Genomic DNA, 12,474 nt, shown 5'->3' on the forward strand with positions numbered 1-12,474 from the left:
TGATTTATGTCGATTTTTTTTACACTTACCACCTTTGTAGCATCCCCCAGGATCATGTGATCAAAATTCAGATGCTCGGCAACTGGTTCATACTTATGACAGTTGCTGTGTCCCAGGGTCACGTGATCACTTTTTGCAACCTTTTGACAAGCAAAGTCAATGGGGAAGCCAGATTCATTTAAATAATCATGTTACTAACTTATCAACTGCAGTGATTCATTTAAAAATTGTGGCAAAGAAGGTCATGAAATGGGGGCAAAGCTCACTTAACAAATGTTCCACTTAACAACAAAAAGTTTGGGCTCAGTTGTGATCGTAAGTCGAGGACTATTTATACTGCAATCCCATGGAGAAAAACTAACATGTTATTTATTTAAAACATTTATACAGCTATCCATCTTATATCAAGAGAGAATCATAGAGAGCCAGTTTGGTCTAGTGCAGGGGTAGGCCACCTTGGCTCTTTTATGACTCGTGGACTTCAACTCCCAGAATTCCTGAGCCAGCATGGCTCAGCTTGGAAACTCTCCCTTTCCCCTCAGCATGGCTGGCTCAGGAATTCTGGGAGTTGAAGTCCACGAGTCATAAAAGAGCCAAGGTTGCCTACCCCTGGTCTAGTGCAAGGTGTCCAACCTTGAAACTTTAAGACTTGTGGACTTCAGTTCCCAGAATTCCCCAGCCATTATATCTCCATTACAGTTGTATGTCAAGAACTATCTGTAGCGTGCCGAATAGGGGTACGTTTGAGAAGTCCTATGGTTGAAAGTAGTACATTTCAGATATTACAGAGAATTATTATTTTTAGAAACCGTATCTTCTGAAAAAGAAGTGAGGATTATCCTCTTTTTGAAACTTTTCCCAGAACTGAGATTATCATGGAGTACAAACTTCTTTAATTTAATAATGTTACAACCCTAGTAAGAAAAGTTGAATGATTAAATGTTAAAATGGTCATACCAGCTGCTAGAGCTAGACAGTGCCAGTTGCCGCAGGAGACCTGTAGGATCATCTCTTGATTCAGCTTTTTTATTAGCCTAAGAAAACAAAACAAATTACACACTTTAACAAAGTTGTAGACTTTGTAATATAATTTATCTAGCCTTCATTATTATCCTCTCTATTAAAGAGGCTGTGACAGTGAGACTAGTTTAGACAATATTATCAGAGTCCTAAAACATTATCGGTTTGGATTTTAAAAGAAAACAAGAAAAAAAGGAGTACCTTTTATTAAATGTGATCATGTACTGAAAGCCCCAAATATCACAGTGGAAATTAAAATGAATCAACAGATGTCCACGAAATCACTTGCATGTAATAGAATAACAGAGTTGGAAGGGACCTTGGAGGTTCTCTAGTCCAATCCCTCGCTCAGGCAGGAAACCCTATACTATTTAAGACAAATGGCTGTACAATCTCTTCTTAAAAACTTCCAGTGATGGATCACCCACAACTTCTGAAGGCATGCCATTCCACTGATTAATTGTCGTAACTGTCAGGAAATTTCTCCTTAGTTCTAGGTTGCTTCTCTCCTTGATTAGTTTTCATCCGTTGCTTCTTGTCCTGCCCTCAGGTTCTTTGGAAAATAGCTTGACTCCCTCTTCTTTATGACAATGTCTTAGACATTGAAACACTGCTATCATGTCACCCCTACTCCTTCTTTTCATTAAATTAAACATACCCAATTCCAGCTACCATTCCTTATATGTTTTAGCCTCCAGTCCCCTGATCGTTGCTCTTCTCTGCACTCTTTCTAGAGTCTGAACATCTTTTTTACATCGTGGCGACCAAACTGGATGCAGTATTCCAAGTGTGGCCTTACTAAGATATTATAGAGTGGCATTAATATTTCACGTGATCTTGAGTCTATCCCTCTGCTAACATATCTGCAATCTTCCACTGTCTTCCACCTTTTTTATGGAAAAACAGATTTCCTTGAAATCACTTGAATGTATCTGCAATCTTCCATAAGAATAGGAAAAGTCCCACAAGCATAATCTCTCATATTTACCTTGGAATTGTTACAGCATCTTCCGTTGTTGTAAGGCCCAACTGACCATCACTTCCTGCGCCCCAGGAATAAAGCTGGCCTTGGTCGCTAAGAGCCACATTATGAGACTCACCGCAGGCCACATGGACAATGTGCTGATCAGCTAGAGCATCAATTTGTTCTGAGGAAAAACAAGAGAAAGGTTGAACATTCTAAGAATCCAAAATGTTTTACCTAGGTCAGGGGTAGGCAACCTTGGCTCTTTTATGACTCGTGGACTTCAACTCCCAGAATTCCTGAGCCAGCACGGCTCAGCTTGGAAACCTCTCCCTTTCCCCTCAGCATGGCTGGCTCAGGAATTCTGGGAGTTGAAGTCCACGAGTCATAAAAGAGCCAAGGTTGCCTACCCCAGACCTAGTGCAAACATTCAAAACAGAACAAGTGGAAGGGAAAGAAGAGGGAGATTTCAAAACCCAAGATTTGTTAAAGCTATCATAGCTGAGCTGACCATGAGACTCAAAACCTAAATGCATAGAGGTAGTATCTTCGTAGGTCATCTGAAGTTGTAAAAAATGGCTGAAAAAAATTGAGTTTTCAGAATTCTCCCATCAAGCAAGAGGACTGGAAAATAAAAGTGGTTGGAAGATTTCTATTTGCTAAACAAAAGATTTATTTATTTGACAAAATTTATGTGGCCGCACAACTCACTGTCAGTGACTCCGGGCAGCTAACAAGGATAAAAGCCCAATACAAAAACAATAAAAAAGTCAATAAGCCCCCACCACTCTGGCAACAAAGTCAAATGAATCATCTATGGGCTCCATCCCACTCTGGGATCCCCAGCCCCATTGGCAAAAGTAGATCTTCAAGGCCTTGCAATAGACTGTCAAAGTAAGGGCCAATCTTATCTCCAAGGGGATGATATTTCACAGGGAGGGAGCCACCACAGAGAAGGCCCTTCTCCTTTGACCTGCTAGATGGACCTCCTGAGGACCCAAAACAATCCCTGCCTCCCCACTCTAGTGGGTCAGGTAGATGTGACTGGCAAAAGATGGTCCTTCAAAGATTTGGTTCCTCCTGCAGCTTATCATAAGTTAACACTACTTTGCATCTAAAAATATCCAATTTGCATGTCTGAAACGTCCCTTTATGCTATCTAACAAAATGAGACAGATATTAGCCGTCTTTTTCCTCCATCCCCACTATTGTCTAATCCATCTCAGGTATGCAGTGAAGGCCAGGGGAAGTAATTGGTTCTGTTACAAAAACTGTACTGTTGCCAGTTTCCCATAATGTTAAACTGCAGCTACCCTCCACGAGAATCTTTTGCTCTAGACGGCAAGGAGACGGCCTTGTTTCTCCATTATACTGGAATAAAATGGGCAGTGATGCTTTACCAGTATTAAGTGCACTGATCCTGACAAATCGCTCAAGTGTTAACAGGAGACAAGGACATTTAGCATGCAAAGTATACTAAGGCACACACTTTTCACTTTTCCAAGGCTTTCTAGGACAGGGGTTCTCAACCTTGGCAACTTTAAGACTTGTGGACTTCAACTCCCAGAATTCCTCAGCCAGCTTTGCTGGCTGAGGAATTCTGGGAGTTGAAGTCCACAAGTTTTAAAGTTGCCAAGGTTGAGAACCCCTGTTCTAGGAGGATGCTATGAAGCAGTGAAAAACATCTCTGAGATGATCTCCGGTTAACACCCTAGCATTGCTATCAAGAGCTCACTAGACGGAAAATAGCAATTCAGGGGAACAGCTTCTCCGAGCTTCCTTTAAGAGGCTGTACAGAATTTCAAAGCAGATGGACTAGCAACCTTCCAGATGGAATGTAATTTTCGACGGTGCAGCTTGTTCCTTTTAATGCTACTTGAGTTCCAGAGGAAGTAGAAAAGATATGCAGAATTCCCTTAGTTGGGCCATCTCAGACTGTACAAGTGATGGCTTCAAGGCACTTACCCAACGCCTAGAAGTGGTGAGGGCACAAACAAGGATAAACTGATTGCAACTCAACACTAAGCGTCTGCGTTTTTGAGCCCCTTGGTTTTGGAGCTATGACATGTATAACTTTAGATGGGGCAGCACTTCCCCAGACAGAACTGGTATGCAATCCGGAAGCCCTCCTGGACTCATAATTTGAGGAGCAGGTGGTAGTCATAGCTGGCGGGGCTTTTGCACAAATCCATTTTATGCCTCAGTTGGCCTGGGTTAGGAGGTTCTGCTCTTGTTCACTCCCATTTTTAATCAATCCTGTTTGGATTACTGCAATCACTCTACACGGGACCGCTCGTGAAAAGCGTCTGAAAATTTCAAACAGCCCAGAGTGCAATGGTGCATCCAGTATTGGGGGCACTAAGGTTTGTCCATATGACAATGGTAACACAATGGTTAGAATGCAGTGTTGCAGGCTAACTCTGCCCACAGCCAGGAGTTCAACTCAAGGTTGACTCAGTCTCCCATCCTTCCAAGGTCGGTAAAATGAGGACCCAGATTGTTGGGAGCAATATGCTAACTCTGTAAACTGCTTAGAGCAGTGGTTCTCAACCTTTTTAATGCCGCGACCCCAACCAGTCGTAAGTTGAGGACTAAACCGGTCGTACGTTGAGGACTAAACCGGTCGTAAGTCAAGGATTAAACCGGTCGTAAGTCAAGGACTACCCAACCGGTCGTAAGTCGAGGACTTTCCCTGCCCGGGAGCACCGCGCATGTGTGGTTCCGCCCCCTGCGCCGGCCGAGGCGTAGCTGGCAAGCGGCAGAGACGGAGCAGGCCGACCACCAGCTGGCCCAGCCCAAGGAAGGTAAGGCACCCGCCGGAAAAGGGGAAAAAATGGCGGGGAAAAAAAATGGCGGACAGCCTTGCTTGGCGACCCCCATGAAATGGTCAATCGACCCCAAATAGGGTCCCGACCCACAGGTTGAGAACCACTGGCTTAGAGAGAGCTGCAGAGCACTATGGGGTGGTATATATGTCTAAATACTATTGCTATTGCTAACACTATGACGCTGCTGCTGGATAAGCTATGCTGTCTTCTAGTACAGGAGTCCCCAACTTGTGGGCCATGGTCCACTACCGGGCTGTGGCCTACTGGCTATCAGGCCATGGAAACAGGCTGACCAGTGCGCCTCACCCCCACTCGCACTAGCGCTGGTGCTATGAAAACGAGGCACCGCGCAGCGAAAATGGGGCGGTGCTAGCGTCCATGCGACAAAAATAGGGAGGTGCTAGAGTGTCACATGGGCGCTAGCACTGCCCCGTTTGCATCGTGCGTGCTCGCAGCCCTGTTTGTGTGTGCGCGCACGTAAAAAGCTTCCCGCTCCCTTCCCCTCCAGTCTGCCAGCCGAGAAAGGTTGGGGACCTCTGTTCTAGTAGATAGCTGGCTACAATTCAAGATTCTGGTTATCATCCTTAAAGTTGTGCACAGGGTCAGTTACTTATGGGGCCACTTGACTCCAGTTGTTTCCCAAGATATCAGACTAGGTGGGCCTGCTCCAGAGTCCCTCAGTGAAACAGTGCCATCATGCAGGGCCCAAGAAAACATGCCACTTGTCACTCTGTGGAAGAGCCTCCTTCACAAGATCCAGATAACCTCAATCCTTCTGGACATATGAAATGTTATGAAAGGTACGATGGCTAGGTAGCTAGTACTGCCCAATACATGCAAGTTTGGGACTGTGAGTTGTTTGCGAGATACCTTGGTTCTGGTATTTGCTCGCTTTGTTTTTAATTATATTGTTCATTTTGTTATATCTTGACTTTATCCACTATTGTCAATCACTCAATTTTTTTTGTTTGTTTCAGATGGGCAACCATATACATTTTCTAAATAAATAAAATAAAATTCCAGGTCCAAAAGTGTTTTGGTGTTGACAAATGAGCAAAGAAGAACAAAAGAATATAATTCTTTCATTTCCACAATGTGGCAAAGACAGTCAATTTTAATTACTTTAATGTAATTTTGGGCCACAACTTTCTTGAAGGTGGAGGACACTGTGTTTTGGATTTATTTTTTTGCTTAAAAGGGAGAAATAAAATGCTCCCTCTTAGTAATGTCATGAATTTTAGAATTCATATGTGGTTTTTGTTTCAAATTCTTCTACAGGGGACCAACCTTTAAAAAAATTTGGTTGGAAAGGCACATGAATTTAGTGAAATAAATAAACATAATCATGGAAGTTTGACCAAACTGTCCTCAAGTTGGTACATACTGTATATTTTGCAGTTCTTAATCGAGCTAGAAACTAGACTGTATTCATGTTGGAAAAGTACAACATGTTACAGGCACGTTTCCAAAATCTACTCCGCAGATGGCAAAGTGTAATTATTTTACGAAAAACCTCAGTTTTGGTGGGAATAATCTCTAGGGGATAACACTACTAAACTGGACTGTTGGATTCTGCAAGCAAATACATTGAGAAGGAAAATCCATGTGAGAATGAGAAATTTATTTTTAAAACTTGCTTGTTGCCACTGGCGCCAGTTCAAAAGATAGACCAAATTTTGCCCAATATGTCTAGTTACAAACTTTTTCACTTCTCTACCTACAGTAATACATACAGTATATGAACACTTAGGGTTTTTTTTCTTATTTGTTCAATCATCACTGTTTGGAATGCTGACTGGCAATATCCTTAATTCCATGGGGTACCTTAAAGCAACTTAGGCTTAACAGGGAAAATATCCAATTACATTGATAAAGCAAATATTTAAAGTATTTGAAATCAGCCCAGTAAAAAAATTTAAGACAAAAATGATGAAACATACTGAAGTTACCTAAAAGGGAAAGAACCAAATGACTGTATGTGTGTTTGTGGGTGTGTGGGTGCGCGCGCGCACATGTGTGTATTTCATGGGCAAAAGTCTATGTAAAGGTAATGCTCTGTCTGAGGCCAATCATGGACATTTTCCGATCCTGAAGAAATGTGTTCACTTATCACATTTACTGTAGGTGCATATGTATTAATAAAAGCTAGTTTAAAGATTTTGATTTAAAACTTTAAAACTTGTCCTTAAAAAGGCAGGATCAAAAGAAAAAAATGAGAAGCTACCAATTGTTATTCACAGTTCATAAACACAGTAAATATTTACTATGTAAATACATAATGTAATAACCACTGATTTAAATTGATTGCCTGTAAAATATAAGGGGGGGCTGCATATCCCCTATTCACATACAAGAAGGGAAGGGACAATATGGTATAATAATAATAATAATAATAATAATGATAAAGTTGGAAGGGACCTCGGAGGTCATCTAGTCCAACTTCCTGCTCAGGCAGGAAACCCTATATCATTTCGGACAAATGGCTGTCCAGTTTCTTCTTAAAAACTTCCAGTGTTGGCGCATTCACCGCTTCTGTGTATACCATGTCAAGTGAACATCTGTGTGGGCTAACGCAGGGGTAGGCAACCTTGGCTCTTTTATGACTCGTGGACTTCAACTCCCAGAATTCCGGAGCCAGCCATGCTAGCCCAGGAATTCTGGGAGTTGAAGTCTACAAGTCATAAAAGAGCCAAGGTTGCCTACCCCTGGGCTAAAGAGAGAAACTTTGAGGAAGAACTATGTGAGTCTATCCCTTTAAGAGTTGAATCTCTCAACAGTAAAGGGAATGCTTCGAATTGCTTTGGTTCCACGGCTGTGACCACATTGTGCATCTTCCAGCTTTGGGACTATGCATCCCTTTCTGTTATCTGTGAATGGTTGGATACAGGGTTTGATCCTGCCATGTGTCCAGTTATTCAAATGTTTGGAAACTGCGAAGGTATTGTGTGTGATTTGTAAGTTGAGTACATACAAGAAGAAAGTTGAAGATTTTGTTATTTATTGTCTACCATATAATCTTCATTTTTATTACGAGTGGGAGTATTGTGTGTGTCTGTGTGTATTGTATCATCCTGAATATCTTCCCTTCTCTGTCACCCTTAAAAGGGAAATGGGAAGCAAGGCTGATTCCTTATCAACTTCCATGGTGGCGCAGTGGTTAGAATGCAGTACTGCAGGCTAACTCGCTGCTCCCTTGCGCAGTTCGATTTTGAACGGCTCAAGGTTGACTCAGCCTTCCATCCTTACGAGGTCGGTAAAATGAGGACTCAGACTGTTGAGGGCAATGTGCTGACTCTGTAAATCGCTTAGAGAGGCCTGTAAAGCACTATGAAGCGGTATATAAGTCTAAGTAATATTACTGTTGCTTATGCTAGGTTTCTTGTATATACATAAGAAACTCTATCTGTATGTGTTTATATCTCCCCTGGCTTAGTTTCATGATGATTCTTTTATTCCAACTGGTTTGCGCTTGTGTGTGTGTAAATTCGTATAAATATCCCCCTTGCTGATCAGGGCTATTTGTCTGGTTTCCTATTTCCAAGTGAAGAACTGAAATCTTATTATGTGCCTATTCTCCTTGTAAGATCAAGTCTGGCTTGAGCAGCAGGTTGCATTAGAACAGGGGTCTCCAATCTTGGCGACTTTCTGATTTGTAGACTTCAACTCCCATAGCTGGCTGAGAAATTCTAGGAGTTGACGTCCACAAGTTGTAAAGTTGCCAACATTGGAGACCCCCTGAACTAGAAGACCTCCAAGATCCCTTCCCACTCTGTTATTCTGTTATACTTCTTCCTCCTTCTCTTTTCCCCACAACCACCTTGTGAGGTGAGTAGGTCAGAGAGTGACCAGCCCAAAGTCACCCAGCCAGCTTTGATGCCTAAGGCGGGAATAGGATACCACCATGCCTCTATCACATCCCCGAGACCTTAACAACATTTTAAAAAGCAAAAAGCAGTCTGTGGTCATGAAGAGATTTCCTCATCCCTGTCTCTTAGAATCTGAAGTAGAGTCCACAACATCTATATCACCTGAGACTTTCTATCCATCAGACCACAGGAGAAAGAAAGCTGCTTTAGTGATTGTTGTGAAAGACACTGTTTGCAAAAGTGCCAAAATCTGAACAGGCGAGGGACTAGCATTTTTTTAGTTCTCTATCAACATCATGGACAAAATGAACCAGGGTTGCTCTTGATCAGGGGTCTTCAAACCTGGCCCTTTTATGACTTGTGGACTTCAATTCCCAGAATTCCTCAGCCAGCGTGCCTGGCTGAGGAATTCTGGGAGTTGAAGTCCACAAGTCATAAAAGGGCCAAGTTTGAAGACCCCTGCTCTTGATGCTGGAAATGTAAGGAAAAGGATATAATTTGAACAAGACACACTCTTGACATGACGCTTCATGGTTCCTGGCAGAGGTTATTTTGAGGTCAGACAGAAAAAGCATCTTAAGTCAAAATCTAGATGAGAAGAAAATAACCAGTGTGAAGTACAGTAGTCCTCAACTTACAACAGTTCATTTAGTGACTGTTCAAAGTTATAACAGCACTGGAAAAAGTGACTTATAATCATTTTTCATATTTATGACCACTGCAGCATCCCCATGGTCAGGTGATCAAAATTCAGACGCTTGGCAACTGGCTCATATTTATGACGGTTGCAGTGTCACGCGGCCATGGGATCCCTTTTTGTGATCTTCTGACAAGCAAAGTCAACAGGGAAGCCAGATTCACTTAACAACCGTGTTACTAACTTAACAGCTGCAATGATTCACTTAGCAACTGTGGTAAGAACAATGGGGCACAATGGGTCGTACAATGGGGCAAAACCCACTTAACAAATGTCTTGCTTAGCAACATAAATTGTGGACTCAATTGTGGGCGTAAGTCAAGGAGTACCTGTAGAGCAATTCTTGTTGTTGTTAGTTGCGAAGTCATGTCCGACCCATCGCGACCCCATGGACAACGTTCCTCCAGGCCTTCCTGTCCTGTACCATCTTCTGGAGTCCATTTAAGCTCACGCCTACTGCTTCAGTGACTCCATCCAGCCACCTCATTCTCTGTCGTGCCCTTCTTCTCTTGCCCTCAGTCTTTCCCAGCATTAGGCTCTTCTCCAGTGAGTTCTTCCTTCTCATTAGGTGGCCAAAGTACTTGAGTTTCAACTTCAGGATCTGGCCTTCTAAAGAGCAGTCGGGGTTGATCTCCTTTAGGACTGACCGGTTTGATCACCTTGCAATCCAGGGGACTCACAGGAGCAATTTTTAGTTCACCGTTAAAAAGCCTCTGCTTCTTAACTTTCCTCATACCTGCCACACCCTTAAATAATTTAACTAATCCACTATTAAACATAGTATTGATAATATTTATAACCTCGCCCCTCCCCCGAATGTTTCCACCATTTGGATCGTGTGACGCAGCAGCCCTTTTGTGAAAATGTCCTTTAACTTGCTTTCAAAAGTTCAGATATGCCCATCAGCACAAAAACATTTGGAACCCCTGATTAACAACAGAGTCACAGAAAAAGCATAAATATAAGAATGATAATTCAAAACTATTGGGAACAACAGATGCCAACAGAGACAAATCATGAAAACGAAAGAATTTAGGGTCAAGTACTCAGAAGAAACCTACCTGGCTTGCCGCCTTCTCGCTCGTGACCAAGTTGCCCTTTGGTGTTCACACCACAGGTGTACACTTCCCCATCTTCCAGCAAGAACACAGAGTGGTTTTTCCCACAAGCCACTTCTTTGACACTCCTCTCATGAATGAATTCAGTGGTCCGAGGTTCAGGGATGACTGCCTGTAGAGTACTATCTGAGCCAGGAAATCCGAAAGACCAATATCCCCAGCATAACATCTTCTCTGCTTTCAGCAAGGCATGGATCTTGAAATTTTCCTGCAGGTGAAAAGAGAAGAAATCTCTCTCTCTCAAAAAAGAAAATAATAGGGATCATCTGCAGATCAAACAAAGAGCAACAGAAAGCGGTATCAGGTTTCTTTTAAAAAAATATTTTACAGGTAGTTGTTGACTTACAAAACAGTTCATTTGGTGACCATTCAAAGTGAAAATTGCACTGAAAAAATGACTTGTGACCGTTTTTCACACTTACGACCACTGCAGCATCCCCGTGGTCATGTGATCAAAATTCAGATGCTTGGCAACGGACACAAGATTGCAGTGTTCCAGGATCATGTGATCACCTTTTGTGACCTTACGACAATAGAGAAACCAGATTCACTTGACAACCGTGTTACTGACTTAACAACTGCAGTGTTCCATCTCACAATTGTGGCAAGAAAAGTCATAAAATGGGGCAAAATTCATTTAACAGCTGTCTCACTTAGCGACAGAAACTTTGGGCTCAATTGTGGTCGTACGTCACGGGTAATCTGCATATCAGTAAATAACATTCAAGGGCAAAAATCACAATTCTGTTTGGTAGCCTCATTTTCATGAAACAGATATCCAAAAACTTAAGACTGCAGGTCTTTTCCTAATAAAAGAAGCTGGCCTGTTAATTGATTAATATAAGCATTTTGATATGTGGAGTGATGCTTTGTGCATAGATTTCTCAAGCCTGGTGACCTCCAGAATTGGTTTTCAACCATTTCCTGCCAGCATGGGATTTTGACTCAGATTTCAACAATCCAAGGGCAACTTTTCAGCAACTACACCATGAGTGGACAGCTTGTGAACCAATGTGACTCCAGAAAAATCTTCCTGCAGCCTCTGAAGCACTTCTCCATTTGGTACCAATGCTCAATAATGCAGCCAAACATTTTCTGCAATGACAGATATTTGGCTCACCGAAGTCCACTGCTGCCACGTGCCACTCGAACTATTTCGCCCCACTTTTCTTTTGGACCTTCCTCCCCTTTTCTTATGTCACCCCTATTACTATATCCTACCTCTTCCAACAGCTCAAACTGCTTCTCCCTGCCCACTCTTCTTCTAAGGTGGAGTGGCACTTATTTTAGGGTTAACACCTGAGTTGCAAAATCCTAGGAAGCCACTAGATGGCGGTGACATTGTATAAATCAGGGATCCCCAACCTGTGGGCCTTGGCCTGCTGGCCACCGGGCCGCGGGACAGGCTGGCCGGCCAGTGCGCGCACACACACCCACTCGTGCTAGCGCGGTGGCCGCAGAGTGAAAAAACAGGACACCGCGCCACGTGGCACGAAAACGTGCTGACACCGCACCTCGGGGCACAAAAACGGGACACCGGCACACCATAGGGCATGAAAATGGGCAGATGCTGCACCGCAGGGCATGAAAATGAGGCGCTGTGCAAGAACGGGGCAGGGCTAGTGAGTATCACGTAAGCACTAGCCCCACACCGTTTGCGTCACACATGTGCTTGCATGCGCACGTGCGTATAAAATGCTTCCCCCTCCCTTTCCCTCCGGTCCGCCAACTGAGAAAGATTGGTGACCTCTGGTATAAATAACTGTTTGTTGTCATAGTGGTTGTCCAGATTTTTCCAGCCCAGATACAGCAATCATATTATGTCTAACAGGTAAAAATCACATTTTCCTGTTACTGCTAGTTGCTGTTCAATCTCTTTCAATAATTAAAAGTGGTGCAAATGCCAAACATGCTGTTTTTCATTATATAATACTAATAGTTATTTCCTGTTCGGGAATGATTATAAGTTGAAGAATGACGA

At 42.8% G+C, this 12,474-nt stretch overlaps 1 protein-coding gene across 1 annotated transcript in view; it reads right to left on the reverse strand.

The window, feature by feature from the left end:
- Window positions 1-10,689, reverse strand: part of LOC107290993 (probable E3 ubiquitin-protein ligase HERC3) — a 44,523-nt gene extending 33,834 nt beyond the window's left edge. The window contains exons 1-3 of the mRNA XM_015819943.1: window positions 10,437-10,689; window positions 2,009-2,168; window positions 958-1,034 (exon numbers count right to left, since the gene is read on the reverse strand). Of these exons, the coding sequence (XP_015675429.1) occupies window positions 958-1,034; window positions 2,009-2,168; window positions 10,437-10,662 (463 nt within the window). The 5' untranslated portion in view covers window positions 10,663-10,689. The remainder of the gene's footprint in view (window positions 1-957; window positions 1,035-2,008; window positions 2,169-10,436) is intronic.
- Between the last annotated feature and the right edge of the window lie 1,785 nt (window positions 10,690-12,474).

The sequence above is a fragment of the Protobothrops mucrosquamatus genome, unplaced genomic scaffold (genome assembly GCF_001527695.2).
Source record: "Protobothrops mucrosquamatus isolate PMUCROS unplaced genomic scaffold, P.Mucros_1.0 scaffold1023, whole genome shotgun sequence".
Taxonomy (NCBI): Eukaryota; Metazoa; Chordata; class Lepidosauria; order Squamata; family Viperidae; genus Protobothrops; species Protobothrops mucrosquamatus.